This window comes from Myodes glareolus, chromosome 7 (genome assembly GCF_982192425.1).
Source record: "Myodes glareolus chromosome 7, mMyoGla1.1, whole genome shotgun sequence".
In the NCBI taxonomy this organism is placed as follows: domain Eukaryota; kingdom Metazoa; phylum Chordata; class Mammalia; order Rodentia; family Cricetidae; genus Myodes; species Myodes glareolus.
Window position 1 is genome coordinate 56,247,349 of NC_142032.1, and position 17,582 is coordinate 56,264,930.

General features: G+C 53.4%; 2 protein-coding genes across 5 annotated transcripts in view; one reads left to right on the forward strand and one right to left on the reverse strand.

The window, feature by feature from the left end:
- Positions 1 to 13,178, forward strand: Scyl1 (SCY1 like pseudokinase 1). 2 transcript variants are annotated; one of them, XM_048457880.3, is made up of 17 exons: positions 1 to 181; positions 530 to 670; positions 841 to 1,190; positions 1,574 to 1,664; positions 1,755 to 1,910; positions 5,388 to 5,546; positions 5,911 to 6,018; positions 6,517 to 6,630; positions 9,841 to 9,996; positions 10,864 to 11,052; positions 11,168 to 11,243; positions 11,500 to 11,664; positions 11,854 to 11,993; positions 12,310 to 12,381; positions 12,471 to 12,677; positions 12,758 to 12,818; positions 12,908 to 13,178. In XM_048457880.3, the coding sequence occupies exons 1-17, from the start codon at positions 71 to 73 to the stop codon at positions 13,030 to 13,032; spliced, it is 2,421 nt and encodes an 806-aa protein (XP_048313837.2). In that variant the 5' UTR covers positions 1 to 70; the 3' UTR covers positions 13,033 to 13,178. The 2 variants fall into 2 exon arrangements, with proteins under 2 accessions (XP_048313837.2, XP_048313838.2); XM_048457881.3 differs by having other exon boundaries at positions 12,313 to 12,381.
- The window catches only part of Ltbp3 (latent transforming growth factor beta binding protein 3), a 15,373-nt gene continuing 10,868 nt past the window's right edge, over positions 13,078 to 17,582 (reverse strand). For 2 of the 3 annotated variants that reach the window (XM_085693541.2, XM_048457878.3), the window contains 11 exons: positions 17,384 to 17,503; positions 16,070 to 16,198; positions 15,486 to 15,653; positions 15,265 to 15,348; positions 14,893 to 15,021; positions 14,668 to 14,805; positions 14,441 to 14,581; positions 14,131 to 14,292; positions 13,974 to 14,054; positions 13,756 to 13,887; positions 13,078 to 13,660 (listed from right to left, as the gene is read on the reverse strand). In XM_085693541.2, the coding sequence (XP_085549667.2) occupies positions 13,509 to 13,660; positions 13,756 to 13,887; positions 13,974 to 14,054; positions 14,131 to 14,292; positions 14,441 to 14,581; positions 14,668 to 14,805; positions 14,893 to 15,021; positions 15,265 to 15,348; positions 15,486 to 15,653; positions 16,070 to 16,198; positions 17,384 to 17,503 (1,436 nt within the window). In that variant the 3' untranslated portion in view covers positions 13,078 to 13,508. The remainder of the gene's footprint in view (positions 13,661 to 13,755; positions 13,888 to 13,973; positions 14,055 to 14,130; positions 14,293 to 14,440; positions 14,582 to 14,667; positions 14,806 to 14,892; positions 15,022 to 15,264; positions 15,349 to 15,485; positions 15,654 to 16,069; positions 16,199 to 17,383; positions 17,504 to 17,582) is intronic. The other variant, XM_048457879.3, reaches the window with a different exon arrangement.

Below are 17,582 nucleotides of genomic sequence, written 5' to 3' on the forward strand. Positions count from 1 at the left end.
CCGCCCCGCCCCGGCTCGGGCGGCCGGAGGACCCGGAGTGGAGGCTCCCGAGCCCGTGGCGGCGGTGACGATGTGGTTCTTCGCCCGGGACCCGGTCCGGGACTTCCCGTTCGAGCTGAGCCCGGAGCCCCCCGAGGGCGGCCCGCCCGGGCCCTGGACCCTGCACCGCGGCCGCAAAAAGGTGAGGTACGGTGCTGCTCCGCAGGCCGCGGCCGACCTCGGCCTTTCCTAGGTTGTACGCCGGCCCCGCTGCGTCGCGCCGGGCCTGACGTGGCGACCGAAGCTCCCGGGAACGGGTTTGGGAGCGGGGCGGGCAGTGACGACGTGGCGGGCGGAAGGATCGAGGGACGGACAAGCGGACAGGACGGGGGTCACGTGGGCCTGGCCAGCTCCTTAAGGACTGTCCTGGGCGAGACCCTCCGGCGTCCCTTCCCTGCTGCTCTGGAGACGCACTCGGAGCTGGTGAAGCCCAGGCAGGTTGGAGTGGTCACTTGGCCCGCGCCTCTCACGTTGCTGTGTCCTCCACCAGGCTACAGGCAGCGCGGTGTCCATCTTCGTGTATGATGTGAAAGCGGGAGCCGAAGAGCAGACCCAGGTGGCAAAAGCAGCCTTCAAACGCCTCAAAACTCTCCGGCACCCCAACATCCTGGCCTATATCGATGGGTTGGAGGTACCTGTCGCCCGATCTGCCCATCTCACTGTTTTCTGGCCCTCACTTTGTACCCAAGTGCTTCAACGCCCTCAGATTTGGTATCTTGTCCACTACCTCTCTCCCAGTCATGCCCCTCATCTTCCCTTCCTCTTCTGGAACTGTACCCTAATACCCTTTTCCTTATCCAGACAGAAAAGTGCCTCCACATCGTGACAGAGGCTGTGACCCCACTGGGAACATACCTTAAGGCACGAGCAGAGGCAGGTGGCCTGAAGGAGCAGGAACTGTCATGGGGGCTGCACCAGATCGTAAAAGCCCTCAGCTTCCTGGTCAACGACTGCAATCTCATCCACAATAATGTCTGCATGGCCGCTGTGTTTGTGGACCGGGCTGGCGAGTGGAAACTTGGGGGTCTGGACTACATGTACTCAGCCCAGGGCAACGGCGGGGGACCACCCGGCAAGGGGATCCCTGAGCTTGAGCAGTACGATCCCCCGGAGTTGGCAGATCACAGTAGCAGAGCAGTCAAAGAGAAGTGGTGGGTGACTGATGTCATTGTGCCTTGATCTGTACTGCACTGGAGGCCCCTGCAGCCTCAGGACCCCTAGACTAGCTGGGAAGCCCCTGGCTCTTGCTGCCTGTCTGGGAGGAGAACCAGCATCTCAGGAGGAGGGTGGTTGGTCAAGATGGACATAGCCTTAGGTGTTTAGTCCCTCTGAATTTGGAGGCAGGTGTTCATGCTTCTCTGACTTTTGGTTTCTTTGTTAAATGGGGCTAGTGAAACAAACTACTTGGGGCCAAGGGATCAGTGCAGGGTCAGCCACGGCCTGTGATGCAGTGGGTGCCTGGTCCGTAAAGCAGGTTGGAGGCAGCGCTAGTATATGCTGGGGATCCCTGAACAGCTCTGGGTTACTGCCACAGGTCAGCAGACATGTGGCGCCTGGGCTGCCTCATCTGGGAAGTTTTCAATGGATCCCTACCTCGGGCAGCTGCCCTGCGAAATCCTGGAAAGGTAAGTGTCGAGCTCCTGCCTTCCTCATCAGTCCCTTCTCCTTGCCACCCATCCACCACCCTTTCCCTGACATGGAATGTTCTCTTACAGATCCCCAAATCACTGGTGACCCATTACTGTGAGCTGGTAGGAGCCAACCCCAAAGTACGTCCCAACCCGGCTCGCTTCCTACAGAACTGCCGGGCACCTGGAGGCTTCATGAGCAACCGATTTGTAGAGACCAACCTCTTCCTAGAAGAGATTCAGGTGAGCTTCCAGTCTTCCTGGTTGTCTTTGCCATGGCCCTCACCTATGCTTTGGCATCTCTCACGTTGGGATTGTGTGGAAACGAGCATGGACAGTGGAGTTAAGTCCCTTGGGTGCAAGCCCTGGCTTTACCTCTTCTCATCTTGTGACCTTTCATGCCTGAAGTTCAACAGAGGTCGTAATTCCTCCTTTCCAGGAGTCTGGGGCAGAGTTTGTTAGTTCAAGACGCATAGCACAGCCCTCCTTGGTATCCGTGGGAGTCCTTGTTTGCTTTCTGTTGTGATGAAACCCCATGACCGAAAGCAGTGTGTTGAGGGGAGGACTTCTCTGGCTTCCACAATCACAGTCCATAGTGAAGAGACGTCAAGGCAGCGACGCAAACTGAGGCCAGGGAAGAATGCACTTTAGTGACTTGCGTCAGTTTGCTTTCTTATTACCACCTAGGACCACCTGCCCAAGAGTCACTGTGCACAGTTGTCTGAGCCCTCCCACATCAATCATTAATCAAGAGAATGCCCCCAACAGGCAATCTGATGGAGGTATTTTCTCAGCTGAGGTTCCCTCTTCCCAGATGACAGAAAACTAACCAGCACAGTGGTAATTGGCTCTAGGACCCCTGAGAATTGACAGATGCTCTAGTCCCTGATAAAAAAAAAAAAAAAAAAAAGTCATGGTGTTTGCATGTAATTTACATCCTTCCATAATCCTGTGTGTGTGTGTTAAATACACATGCGTGAGGAGCTGTGTGCTAATGTGCAGAGGCCAGAGGAGGATATCAGGTGTTCTCCGCTATCCCTCGGTGACTCATTCTCATTGCTCGGGTCTCACTCAGCCTGAAGCCAGTAATTTCCAGTGATCTCCCATCTTCACCTCCATAGCACTGTTGGCAGGTGTGTGGGGCTATGCCCAGCTTCTTACATGGTGCTGGGTATTTGAACCCAGTTCCCCATGTTTGCACAGCAAATACTTTTACCCACTGAGCCATTAACCCACCCCGTCCTTCTGTATTGTTCAAATTTATCTGTAGCTAACTTATTAGCTCCTTATGTGATGTATGTGCTGTGTAAATAGTTACTAAACTGTGATATTTAGGCAAATCATGGCAAGAAAAAGTAGACTGTATGTTTGTGGTACAGTTGTTTCTTTCCTGATGCTTTGGTCTCTGGTTCTTGAATCCACTCATGGTGGAGGCAGACAGAGAGGGCTGCTGCGCAGAGTTGAACTCAAAACAGACGCCCAATAGCTGCTCCAGCAGCTCCACATCTGCACTGCTGCTCTTTCCTCACGGCGCCACACACAGTGCTAGGGAGCGAGGAGACTCAGACCTGCCCTCCAGGACCCAGCAGGAGCAAACAGAGCAGGGCCCCACCTTTGGGAGCTCTCATTACAGGAGAAAGACTGGAAACGTTAATGAGAAAACCTATGTTCCCTGAGTAATCACTGGAAGGAAATGACCGGGTGTTCTCAGGACCCCCTTGGGAAAGAAAGTTGGGCTAGGACCTGAAAGACTCAAAGGTGGGAGCCACCTGGAAGGTGACTTGGGGAAGATGGCCCCGGAAGAGCGGACACATGGGAAGGGGACACCCTCTGCTTCATCTCTGAATCTCAGCACCCATATCTGTGCAAGGCAGAGAGTCACAGCATCCACCAGCTCTTAGGGGCATCATAGTGACACAGGATTGAGGCTCTGCTCTGACCCAGCCTGAGGCAGGGATCACAGAATCAGGAGCTGGGCAGAAGGCTACAGACTTTGAAGGAGCAGAGTTCAGAGTTGGGGTAGGGCAGGAAGAACTATATCTTTTCTTTTTTTGAGGCAGGGTATCACTGTGTAGCCCTGGCTATTCTGGAATTCACTGTGTAGACCAGGCAGGCCTTGAACTCGCAGAGATCCTCCTGCCTCTGCCTCCCTGAGTGTTGGGACACCATGCCTGGAACCAAAGTTTTTGTTTTTGCTTTTAAAGACAGGGTGTCTCTTTATAACAGTCCTAGCTGTCCTAGAACTAGCTTTTGTAGACAGAATTTTGGCGTCTTGAAGAAACAGCTGGAATTGTTGAGCCCTGGTGTCTCCTGGCCATGTGGGAGCAGCAGGAATGCTGTTCCATGATGTTCTCCTCACATGGCGGGCTCTGCCAGGCCACCTGTCCCCTGAGAACGAGCTGTTTCTGCTAACCCCTGGAAGAATGTGGGAGTTTGTACCAGGGCCTCCTCTTCCTGCTGGCGGACTGTGACTCCCTGGAAGGGTGGGCTTGCCTGTGATTTGGTCTCTTTGAACTTTCCTCATTTCCAAGGGTTGGGGTAGAGCTTGCCATTCATGCTGGACTAAGCAACTCCCAGGCACCTCAGCATTTCTCATCCTCAGCCATGGTCGCTAGTTCTGGGTCAAGCTACCTCTTGGGATGGTGGTAAAACAGGGCACAAGGCGTTTGGGGTCACGACTTTCCATATGCTTGGTTTTTTTCTTCCTGAGGCAAGGCCTCACTGTGCAGCTCAGGTTGGCCTTGAATCCTCAATCCTGCCTTGGTCTCCTCCGTGCTGGGAGGGCATGTGCTGCCATGCACAGCTTCTGGCCATGGTCGCCTTCACCCTCATCTTCCTTTGTGAGTGGGGGAGTGACAGCTGTTTTTGCACTGTGCAAGGTTACAGAGGTTTGTTGGTCACTCCTTAGCTGTGTGTCTTTAAACAAGCTCCCTCTTCTGTCTGTCGCTTGTTTTCCTGCCTCCTAAAGTTGTGTGAGGGTTATTTGAGATGCTGTGTGGAGGTTTTCGTTTTCAGTCTGTGCTCAGGAAATTTGTGCTGTGGGTTTGACTGCCTCAGGTGGGGGTATTAGGAAGACTATGGAATATTGAGCGTTTGGGCCCAGGGCTGGTGGCAAACTGTGCTTGTTCCCTGACTTCTGTGGCTCTCCAGAAACTCCACCCAGTGTGCCCAGCCAGGCCAAGGCAAGGACCAAGTAAGATCCTTCCTGCTTTGAGCCTCAGTTTCCTCATGTGGGTTGTTGTGAGCAGCAGAGGACATGCTGATGAAGGGTTTAATCTTTCTAGCAATTGTCTACCCTACAGGGTAAGTGACGGGGGTAGCAAGGGCGGTCACTAGAAGACACTGGCTGTGTACCAGGCATTGGGTCTAAATGTATAGCCTTGGCTGGCTTTGAACTTACTGTGTGGTCTAGGCTGGCCTCGAGCTCTAGATCCTCCTGCATTAGCCTCCTTAGTGTTGGCATCACAGCGTGCATGGCTGACCTGGCTTGCTGGCAGCGCGTATGAACATTTTCTGGTTGAATCCTCAGAGTGGTGGTAGAGTTGTTATACTATTTTACAGGGGAGAGTCTGCCCATGATCACCTGCTAAAAGGAGAGTTGGTCTCCCTAGCATTGCTCCTGTCCCCCCAGCCTGGGGTGGCCTCACCCTCCTCTGAGTCTGGAGTGTGTGTGGTGAGGCTGTTTTCTCCTTGAACCCTGTCTTTGCCCCCCCCCCCCAGATCAAAGAGCCAGCTGAGAAGCAGAAGTTCTTCCAAGAGCTGAGCAAGAGTCTAGACTCATTTCCTGAAGATTTCTGTCGGCACAAGGTGCTGCCCCAGCTACTGACCGCCTTTGAGTTTGGCAACGCTGGGGCTGTGGTCCTCACACCCCTCTTCAAGGTAAATGGGGCCAGGCAGGAGCTGTGGGATACAGAGACCTGAATGGATACAGCCCTGGGTGAGAAGCATTCTTAGGGTGGACGCAAGCCCAGTGTCCTCTTGACTTAGCAAGCAAGGGCCACCTGACAGCGGGAGGGAGTCTGGCGGACATGTAGCCCTTGGGAAGGACAGTTCTGTGCTGCCAGATTCCTTTGCTTATAGCTCTTGTTTCAGTGCCTTTCCTCCATTTCTCCATGCCCTCTCCACCATCACCTCATTTCTCTTCTGGGAAGTCAGCAGTGAGCCCAAGCAAGTTGAGGGAACCCTGTGAAGTTGTCCTAGCCCCGTGGATGTGGTCAAGCCCCTCTTTCTACTCCTTCCTCAGGTGGGAAAATTCCTCAGTGCTGAAGAGTACCAGCAGAAGATCATCCCCGTGGTGGTGAAGATGTTCTCATCCACTGACCGTGCCATGCGCATCCGCCTCCTCCAGCAGGTAGAGGCCTCAGCCAGTTTCTGCCCAGGTCCTCCTCCCAGACCCCGGTTCTAGTCACCCCCAACCTTAGACAGGTGACCGGAGCCTGTGCTTTGGCTGTAGAGGTACCCTGAAACCCTTACCATTGAGTGTTACACAGGTGAAGGGCCAGGAAAACTCTTGGGAGGTGGAGCTGATCCCAGGCCTCCTTGTAGCCTTGGGACTCTCCAGACTCTGTCACTTAGGTCCTCTAGAGTAGGACACAGTTTCTCCTGTCAGCCCCACAGCTGGAGCTACAAATTGTTAGTCTGTAGGTTAGAAGGTTCTCATGAGCCAGAAAGACTCTCAGATAGCAGGGACCAGTCCCTGCCAAATGCCCTTCCCTCCTGAGGACATGCGCATGAGCTGGACTCGGGAGGCTGCCTGGTGGCCAGTGTCTGCACTGGAACAGCCAAAGCCAGAGTGGCTGTGACTTTGGTGGGGTGCAGCCATCTTCTCACGCCACACCCTGGGCCACAGATGGAGCAGTTCATCCAATACCTCGATGAGCCTACAGTCAACACCCAGATCTTCCCTCATGTTGTACATGGCTTCCTGGACACCAACCCTGCCATCCGGGAGCAGACAGTCAAGGTGGGTGTAGTCAGGCCCAGAGCGGCCTCTTGTCTCCCAGGACAGGGACGTGGCTCTCTCTGGAGCACAGGCCTTGGTTTGAGACAGTGCGCGTGGTGGGAGGGTCCATATGTATGCCTACTACCAGTCCAGTCCCCGGTGCAGCCTGGAAAATGGGAGGGACTTGGGGGACTCAGCCTGCAATACTTTCAGCTGACACTGAGCACCTCCTCATGCCTGCCTGGCCCTATACTGGGGCACAGCACACACAGACAGTAAGTTCTGTCCTTGAATGGGACAGACAGTGGGCCTGGCAGACGATACACAGATGTGTATTTCATCAGAAAGTGAAAGGGGAATATAGACAGGAGGGTTTATAACTTTAAATATACCAGTGCCTAGGAACCTAGTGTGGGGGCACATGCCTATAATATCAACACTCAGGGAAAGAGGCAGGCTGGTGGCTGTGAGCTGTAGGCTAACCTAGTCTACATAGGGTGTTTCTGGCCAGCCAGAGATACATATCAAAACCTTGTCCCAAAAAGACCCTCCTCCTCCCAAAAAGACTACTTTAGTCAGATGTTGAAGCTCATATTTGTAATCCCAGTGCAAGGGAGGCAGAGGCAGAAGAATCATAAGTTCAAGGGTAGCCTGGGCTACATGAAGAAACTGTACCTCAATAAAAGGGAGTGAGTGAGTGTCTAGATGGTGGTGGCACATGCCTTTAATCCCAGCACTTGGGAGGCAGAAGCAGGTGGATCTCAGTGAGTTCAAGACCAACCTGGTCTACAAAACAAGTTCCAGGACAGACAGGATTGTTACACAGAGAAACCCTGTCTTAAGAAACAAAAGAAAAGGGAGGGGGTGGTGTAGAAAAAGAACTGCCTTGATCTTGTCTACTAGGTGACATGGAAGAAACCTGCTCCTTGTAGAAGGATCAGCTCTTGTACAGGCTCTGAGGCTGGAAGTTTCTAGCAATGTAAAGGTAGCAGAGAGGGACTTAACATGCTGAAGGGGCATGGTTGTGGAAGCTGGAGCCATCCAGATAATAGTTGTGGGAGTTGGGGCCTTGTCAGTGTGCCAGGCACCAAGCCTGTTCATTGGAAATGAGGTTGGAGCTACACTTGGGTTGGGCAACGGCAGGGTCTGACTTGCTTTAAAAGGTTCATTGTATTCTTGGGGGAGCCCTGACTGTCGAGGAGGATAGAACTGGGATGCAGCTAGGGGTTGTTGCAGTGCCTGGAATGGTGATGGCAGCACGTGGAGAGAATGGGCCATTCCAAAGCTGGGGCTGACAGTGCTTTCTGAGAGTTGCGGATGATTCTGAAGCTTCTCATCCAAGTGTACCGAGAGACTGAGTAGTGGGGACCGGGCAGAGCTGGGCTGCGATTGGGACAGCCGGGTTTTACTGCCAGGTGGATTATGCACTGGTTGTGCTCTGGTAAAGTGCAGGGAAGACGGCTACGTTAGGGTGCATCCCAGGGGACTGTCCTCAGCTTAGTGCCACTGGGACAGAATACCCGGAGCAACCTGAAGAGGAAAGATCTGTGTGGGGATCAGTTTCGAGGCTTTCAGTCCATGGCCACTTGTCTCTGTTGTATCTGAGCCCGTGAGGAGCTGGGACATTCTGGTGGGGCCATGAAGTGAAGTAGAACAGCTCTCTACATCACAGATGGACAGAAAGAGCAGAGGCTGGGGCAAGTGATAGCTTCCAAGGGTATGTCCTCAAGGATTCACTGCCTTGAACTAGGTTCACTTCCCAAGTTTCCATCACCTCCCAACAACCTATCCAATTATGAACTGGTGAGGTCAGAGCCCTCTGGATCAGTCAATTCCAGAAAGCTTCATCCTGTGCATTGCTGCCCTGCAGCAGGACCAGCCTCTACTGCATCTGAGAGCATTGCAGGTTCAAACAGCACACGTGAGCGTGTGAGCCATGCAGTGAGAGGACTTAGAAGGGCAGGAGTGTCAGGTACAAAAGGAGCCAAAGAATGCGCTTTGAGGTTTCTGACCATCCAGGTCTCAGTGAACAGAGCAGTCAGCTAGGGAAGAACGAGGAGGTGTCGAAACACCGTAGGTCAGGGTAGTGGGAAGAGAAGCTTGGCCCTTGTCCTGGTGCATTTTTGTTGTCACAACCTGGAGTCTTCTAGGAAGAGGGAAACTCAAAACGACGACTTTCCTAGGTCAGGTTGCCTTGTGGCATGTCTGATTCCTGTAAGACGGCCCGGCCATCCCTGAATAGGTGGCCCCGTGCTGCACAAAAAACATGAACTAGTAAGAAAGAGCTGCTTCTCCTACTTCCTGCCCCCATGCTCCTTTGTTCTTTTTCTCCCCTAGTAGGTTTTTTTGAGATAGGATCTTCTTATGTGACTGTCTGTCCTGGAACTCATTGTGTAGATCAGGCTGGGCTTGAACTCAGAGAGTGGTGTGATTCAAGGTGTGACTCCCATGCCTGGCTTCTGCCCTCATGCTCTGAATTGTATCCCTGTCCTGACTTGAGTCAGTGCTGGATTATGACCTGGGAGCTGTAAGACAAGACAAACCCTTTCCTTCCCTGGTGCTTTTGGTTAGAGCGTTTGTTACAGCAACAGAAAGGGAACTAGAAGAACCATTACATTTAGTAATTTGAAAAAATAAGTAAATAGCCAGGCAGTGGTAGTGTACACCTTTAATCCCAGCACTTGGTAGGCTGAAGCAGGTGGATCTCTAAGTTTGAGGCCAACCAGAATAAGTTCCAGGACAGCCAGGGCTCCACGAAGAAACCCTGTCTTGGAAAAACAAAAAGATAAAAAGAAAAGAAAAAATAAATACATTTAATGGCTAGGCATGGTGGTGTATGCCTCTAATCCTAGCACACAGGGGAGGTTGAAGCAGGAGGGTTGCAAGTTCAAGGACAGCCTGGACTACAAAAAAAAAAAGTTAAATTGAAAATTAGTAAATTGGAGGTCATCAGTGACCTCAGCATGAATGAACCAGTGTGGCAGAGTGGCTCTCAGTATATTGATATGTAAGTCTGAATGAAGAATAATGTTGGCAAGCGTCTGGGGTCTTGCTGTAGAAGGGAGACAGAACTAAGGGACTCCCTCTCTTAATATGCTAGTTGGGACAGGACTGGACTGGGCGGGTCTGACAGCCCTGCTCACAGCCATGGCCCACTGGTGGCTTGTGCACTCTCCCAGGAGTCCGTTCTTGCTCTGGCTCACTGTACCCTCCACCCCCTCCACTCTACAGTCCATGCTGCTCTTGGCCCCAAAGCTGAATGAGACCAACCTCAATGTGGAGCTGATGAAGCACTTTGCAAGACTGCAAGCTAAGGATGACCAGGGTCCCATCCGCTGCAACACCACGGTCTGCTTGGGCAAAATCGGCTCCTACCTTAGTGCCACTGTGAGTGTCCTGTAGAGCTGCGGAAGGATAGCAGCCTCCTTCGGGGCTACAGAACAGCCCTATGTCCGTGGGTCCTCATTGTTCTCCATGAGACCTATTGCTTGGGCTTCTTGAAGTGGTGTCAGCTGCAGAACACACAGCCAGTAAGGTGGTAGACCTGGGTTCTGAACTCAGGTCTGCTTGACGTCTTCATATATCATTTAGCCAAGGTCTATAAACTTGAGCTTCTGCCAGGCCTAGATACTTAAGAATGAATGAAAGTTGGGTGTGGTGGTGCACACCTTTAGTCCTAGTACTAGGGAGGCAGAGGCAGGCAGATCTCTGTGAGTTTGAAACCAGCCTGGTCTACAGAGAGGAGTTCCAGGACAGTCGGAGCTACACAGAGAATCCCTGTCTCAAAAACAAAACAAATAAATGGAAAAATCAAAGGAATGGATGAATAGGATCAGTAGGTGGGAAGAAAGGAGGTGCATGCCCAGCCTCAGGGTTGCTGCTCTGGCCCTACACCTTGAGGCAGTGTGGAACCCAACGATCCAAGAGAAGCCGAGGTACATATTTGTTTATAGATTCTCTTCCTTTATTATTATTATTAGGTTGGTTTTTTGAGGCAGGGTTTCTCTATGTAGCCCTGGCTGTCCTGAAACTTGCTGTCTAGACCATGCTGACCTTGAACTCACAAGATCACAAGATGAGCACCACCACTACCTGCCGTAGTTCTCTTCTTTTACATTGTGAATGATAGGCTCTCATTTCCAGACCTTGGCTCCAGTGGATGGCCCTGTCCTAGGAAGTAAGGTCTGGTAGTTGGGGCCCCTTATTGATTCTGTACATTGAAGCATCCTTTCCCTTGTTAATCTGGGCTCTCAGACTAGACACAGGGTCCTCACCTCCGCCTTCAGCCGGGCCACCAAGGACCCATTTGCACCGTCCCGGGTTGCTGGTGTCCTGGGCTTTGCTGCCACACACAATCTCTACTCAATGGATGACTGTGCCCACAAGATCCTGCCTGTGCTCTGCGGCCTTACTGTGGACCCTGAGAAATCTGTACGGGACCAGGTAAGGCCCAACCAGGCAGACCCCAGGGTTGGGCTCAGGGATAACCAGTCTCCAAGAGGCCTGACAATTCTTGGGAGTGCTGGAGCACCCAGCTTGGCCTCCTGCTGCTCCACAGGCCTTTAAGACCATCCGAAGCTTCCTGTCCAAATTGGAGTCTGTATCAGAAGATCCTACTCAACTGGCAGAAGTAGGTGAGTGACCTACACTTGTGTTCTCTCCCTTTGCAGTCCCCTGCAAGGGAGACTATGTCCTTTACAGTCCCCTGGTATGTCCCATCCCATGGGTGCTTCTGAAAGCTGGAAAAAAAAGCCAGCAAGCAGCTCCCTGTTCCATACCTTGGAGAACTGGGCCTAGAGATGGGAGGGTTTGCTGTGGATCACTGTTGCTGAACTGGCTCTTCTATCATCTCTCCATGAAGCCTGTACCTGCTTGTCTCTCATTATCCAGAGAAGGATGTCCATGCAGCGTCCAGCCCTGGAGCAGGAGGAGCTGCAGCCAGCTGGGCAGGCTGGGCTGTGACTGGGGTATCCTCACTTACCTCCAAACTCATCCGTGCACACCCCACATCTATGCCATCTGAGACCACTGTGACCCAGAGACCAGTACCAGAGGGTGAGTATCCCAGGCTCACCGCATCAATGTCTGAGGGCTGAGAGCCACTGTTGCCAGGCTTTCCTAATGTAGTGGCTGGCACATGAGGCACGGGTGATGTCTAGTTACTCTCCCTGGTACTCTTTTCCTCTTAGCAACTTCTGTCCTGTCCCAAGATCTCCCCGAGAGCTCAGACTCTTTGTTCCCCAGGAGATGCTGCTCCTCCAGCCGCTGTCCCTGACACCCCGACAACCTCAGGCCACTGGGAGACACAGGAAGAAGACAAGGACATAGCAGAAGACAGCGTCACTGCTGACAGATGGGACGATGAGGACTGGGGCAGCTTAGAGGTGAGTGGGGCTGAGGAACCCCAGCTCAAGGCCACAGGCCATCCTCTAGGAGTCCACAGATAAGAGCTGGACTTGCCCTCACTGCATGGCACCCTGGTAGGTGAGCTTCACGGATTGATCATGGGGGCCAGCACAGCCACTGAGTCCCTATTCAACTCTAGGGTCCCCAAGAGCTGGGTGAGAAAGGAAAGGGTGGGTAGGTCTCAAAAATAAAAGCCCAGGGGCAGCTGAGCCATGGCTAAGATGGCTCATTGTGTCTGTCCACTTGAGGGTTGAGAGTTTTGCTGGTCATGCCTTTCTCCTTCCCACCCTGCAGCAGGAAGCTGAATCTGTACTGGCACAGCAGGATGACTGGAGTGTCAAGGGCCCAGGGAACCGAGCTGGACAAGTAAGCTGGGTCCGGCAGGGGATATACATGAAACACTGTTAGTCTCTTCACTCTGCTAGTTTGCCTCTCTTCCCATTGTCCACTCCCAGGTCAGCCACCCAGACCACAGACCTCTGGAGTCAGACTGGAACAGCTGGGAAGCTGAGGGTTCCTGGGACCAGGGCTGGCAGGAGCCCAGCTCTGTGGAGCCACCCCCGGAAGGCACCCGGCCAGCCAGCGAGTATAACTGGGGTGGTGCAGAGCCCAGTGACAAGGGTGACCCCTTTGCTGCCCTCTCTGTTCGTCCTAGTGCCCAGGTAGGCATTGAGAGCATGGGGTACTTGAGGTGACTGCTGCTGTTAGTTGGCCCCCACTGTAGCCTGCATTTTCCTTTCAGCCCAGGCCAGACCCAGACTCCTGGGGTGAAGACAGCTGGGAAGGCGTGGAGGCTGAGAGCAGTGAGTATTTTCCATGAAGGGCTGGTGGGGGCCTGGGCAGGGCAGGTATAGGAGCAGGGAACTGAGACCCTTTTCCTTCCTGATCCCAGGACAGGTGAAGGCAGAGCTGGCACGGAAAAAGCGTGAGGAACGGAGGAGGGAAATGGAAGCCAAGCGGGCAGAGAAAAAGGCCACCAAGGGGCCCATGAAGCTGGGAGCCCGGAAACTGGACTGACACCCCTTCCCCCCAACCCCCTGGGCACTTCCAATCATTGGAGCAGACCTGGAGGATGTATTTATTGTACAAACCATGTGAGCCTGGTCACCAGGCCAGGCACATCTAGTGTACATAATCAAAGCCACAATAAATTCTATTTCACATCCTGGTTCCAGCTCAGCCTAGCCCCTCCCAAGCTGTGGCTCTTGGTGCTGACATCCCAACTTTGGATGTGAATATAAATTTGCTTTGAAAGCCAAGAGTAAATTAAAGGGGCAGATCTGACTTTGCAGTTTCTAGGGATCTTCCTCAGGGAGGAAAGCAGACAGCACTCTGCAGACAGGAGCACCCTTGGGTGTTGGGGTGCAGGAAGGAGATCTTGGCCCTGGAGGGTCCTTGAGTCCATCTCTGATGTGGACAGGAGTAAGGGATGTACTTGTTTCCACTATCAGCAGAAACTCTCGATGATCACCAAGGTGCAGGCCAAGGTGGCATCAGCGGCGCCGCTGAGGCACACAGGCCCCATGAGGGCGGCTACGTGTGAAGCCAGCTTTGCAGACACAGCGGAAGGAACCACTAGTATTCACACACCGCTCGCTCTTGCACAGCAGCCCACGCTGATTCAGCTCTCGGCACTCATCGATATCTGCAAGAGGGAAGACAGATGTGGGCTTAGGTTAAGTCCCAGTGTGGTATTCCCCGACCCCTGCTCTGCCCTTCTGTCCCCAATGTCTTGCTTACCCACGCAGCGGGCACGGGAGGCGTCCAGCTGAAAGCCGCCAGGACACTCACACACTGCCCCTCCGGGCCGCGGCACACAGCGACCGCTCACACAGCGGCACTCATCTGAATCTTCTTCGGAGCTGTCCTCGTCTGTGTATGTGTGCCAGAGGAATATACATATCACCACCGACTCCCATTGATGGAGTCCACACCTCTGAGCCCTTGGCCTCACTCACCTCGAGGAGACTTCCCCAGCACTAGGGGGCTGGTATCCCAGAAAGAATTGCTCTCACTCTGTGAAGTCGGGCACTGGGACCCTAGAAGTGTGGTAGAGTCAGAAACACTGATTGATGTACTCAAGTCCCTATATCTAGTTCCTCAGGGGTAGCTCACCAGTGCCACGTGGCGGGCATGGTCTGCACTGGGTGCCCCAGCCACGGCCCTGGCGGCAACAGCAGTCATCAAAAGTGAGGGCGGGCCCGGCCAGGGGCCCCATACACATGCCATCCTCTCCTCGCTGGCCCCAGCACACTTCACGTCGCTCTGGGGCATGCTCTGTGGATCAAGACTCGCATCAACAAGGAGGGAGGTAGGGACTGCCCACCTCGGTCCCATCCCACCTGCTGACTGTGGCCCGGGGTGGGGGTGGGGGGTTCCACCCTGATGGGACTCAAAATCTGCCCAGGACGAATGTCGCCCTCACCCGCCTGGCTCTCAGGGAGCTGGCAGTCGCGGCCGGAGGGCCCGGGCACCCAGGGCGGGTGACATTCACAGCTGTAGGAGCCCGGGAGGTTGACGCAGCGGCCAGGGCGGCAAGCAGCCGGATCCTGGCACTCATCCACGTCTAGGGGGCATGGGGAGTGGTGGTGGTAATCACAGTTCAGTTTGGGCTCCAGCCCCTCCTCCCCATGCCGACCCCCTGGGCCTCACCCATCTCCTCTGGGCTTAGACATTGGCGTTGCACTGGGCTATACTCTGCGGGTGGCGTGCAGGCGCAGCGGTAGCCACCGCGTGTGTTCTCACACACTCCGTTCCTGCAGTTGGACTCGTCCAAGCACTCGTCCACGTCTGCGGAGGGAAAGAATGCTGGTGACAGGAGCAGGCCTAGATCAGGGTGGTCACTTCCCCAGGGACACCACTGGCTCCTGCGCTCACCTACACATTCCAGCAGGTTGCCATCGTAGTAGAATCCCTGCTTGCAGTAGCACTCATAGCCGGGCTGTGTATTTACACACTTGCCTTCCTTGCAGATCTCTGCCCCGAACAGTATGCATTCGTCGATATCTGTGAGAGCAAGGGAAGTGGGAGAACCCAGTGGGCTCTCCTTTACCTGGAGGCTCAGGCCCCTTGACTGAGATGCTTGGGCAGGGCTTATTGGGAGAGCTGAACCCAGATTATTGGCTGGAATTATTGGGATCACATTGGCATAAAGAGTAGGGTTTACCCAGCAAGTGGTTGACCCAACCAGCACCAGCAAACCAACCCAAACCCCAGTGGGGAGAAGGGAAGAACTGGACTAGGGCTTACCACGGTGGGCAGGAATGCCATAGTTGACAATGTTGTTGTCCTGTGTGTAGCCCTTTCCATCAGGACAGAGGCTGTGAAACTCGGCTGCAGGGTGAGAGAAACCGTGGGAGGGAACACGGGACTGAGCATGCACCTGCTCTCCCCTTTCCCAGCTACCCAGAAGGAAGCCCTTTGCTTCCCAGTGAACAGACAGCAGAGCTGAGAAGGGGTGCATTCCTGACCTGAGCTGTAGACGGGACAGGGGTAGATTTCACAGTGGTCTCCCCAGCCAGCTCCTAGGGAGCAGCAGCACTCCTGCTGGGTGACATTGGTGGCCAACACACTGTCGCAGAACACGGTGTCATCAAAGTTAAGGTAGCACTCCTTCTTGTGGTGGGGCTGCTCCACTTCTGGGGAGGGGGTGACAATTCAGGTTTATGGAGATGAGCCAGGCGGTGGTGGCGCACGCCTTTAATCCCAGCACTCGGGAGACAGAGTCAGGGGGATCTCTGTGAATTCGAGGCCAGCCTGGTCTACAAGAGCTAGTTCCAGGACAGGCTCCAAAGCTACACAGAAACCCTGTCTCAAAAAACCAAAAGAAAAAAAAAGTTTATGGAGATAGTAGTTCTGGCCTGTCTCCTGTACCCCTAAACTGCACCCACTCTGTTCTCCTTGTCACCTAGTGAGAGGTTTAGCTCTACCCCACTTCTTCCCAGGCAAAGAGGATTTCCTGTTCTGGGAATTCAGAAAGGTGGAACCAGGACACATCTCTGAGCCCGGTTGTCTCCAAGGATTATCCAGTCTGACAGAAGGGAAGGGCACTCACCCTCACAGCCATGCTGGTCCTGAGTGAGTGTGAAGCCCTCATCGCAGACACAGACATAGGAGCCCTGGAGGTTCTCACAGGCCCCATGGGGCAGGCACAGGCCTGGGTCCTGGCTGCACTCGTCTATATCTATGAAGTGCAATGAGAGCAGGGAGCAAGCAGGTTCAGCTTTGGGGAGACCTAGTCCCTCTTTCCCTGGGGTTGCCCAAAAGCCTTACACAGGCTTAGAACCTGAATTTCTGCTTTGTTTTCAAAGTGCACACAACAGATGTCTCCTTGGGTCTGTGTGGGTAAGTTTATGACATTATGACACTCACTGCTGTCAGCCTTTGTAAGCCCTTAGGTCCTCCTGGCATGGAATGAACTCCTGACTCTCAGCTGGCATCTGGAAACCTTCATTCTGTTCCCTCACTACCTTTCCATCTCATTGCAGATTTGCTATTCTCTGAAGCAAGGTCTGTTTCCTAAGCTAGTCTTCAACTTGATATCTTCCTGCTGCAGCCTCCCGTGTAGCTGGGATGACAGATAAAGCCATCCAACTTGGCCCATCACTTTTCCATTTCTCCCAAAATTTTTCTCAAGACAATCATTCCGTCTCCTCTAAAACCCACAATGAGAACTTTGAAATTGCTCTTCTTAGGGTAGAGCCCACCCACAGCCCCATGATGAGAGACCCCCTTCCCATCCACAGCCCCCTGCTGAGGGATCCCTTAGGCTTCAAGTCCCACTTCCATAGGCACCTCCCTTTAGGTAACTTCCAGACACCTTCACCCTGAACCTGAGACTCATTTCCATGACCCCTCCTATCTAGGATCTCCAGATTACTGCTGAGCTATCTAGTAAGCCTCTACTCAGCAACCAGGTATGCAGGTATCACTCGGTGGTGAATCATACAGGTGAGTTGAAGGGCCGGGCTACTGTATCTGTAAAGAGCTGAGCAGAGGGGATGGAGAGATAGCTCAGGCCTTAAGAGCACTGCTGCTCTTCCAAATGACCCAGCACCCACAAGTCCACTCACAGCCACCTGTAGCTCCAGCGCCCTCTTCTGGCCCCCATGTATGCACAGACATTTCAGGCAAACACATACACATAAAATAAGAGTAAATTAAATCTCAAAAAATTAAAAAGCTGAGTGAAACTTGAATATAGTAAGTGACACTCGGCACCATGATCCTTGTTTCAGAACAAATGCAAGTGTGAATGGAGCCAAATGGATTGATGGATGAATGGAAAGACCACAGAAAGGCTACAGTGTATCGAAGGATTACACCACCATGCCATCCCATTCATGAGCTCTCAGCCAACTCCTCATACCTTGACACTTCCTGCCGCCCACCAGTCGATGCCCCTGGGGACAAAGACATCTGTAGGAGCCATTGGTATTGATGCAGTCACCCCCAATGCAGGCCGCAGGGAAGTCACATTCATCAATGTCTGTAGAGACCAGAGTTTGGAGACTCTTAGGGGTTGATCCCATATACACAGGCTGGAGCCATCCGAGTTCCCTACTCCG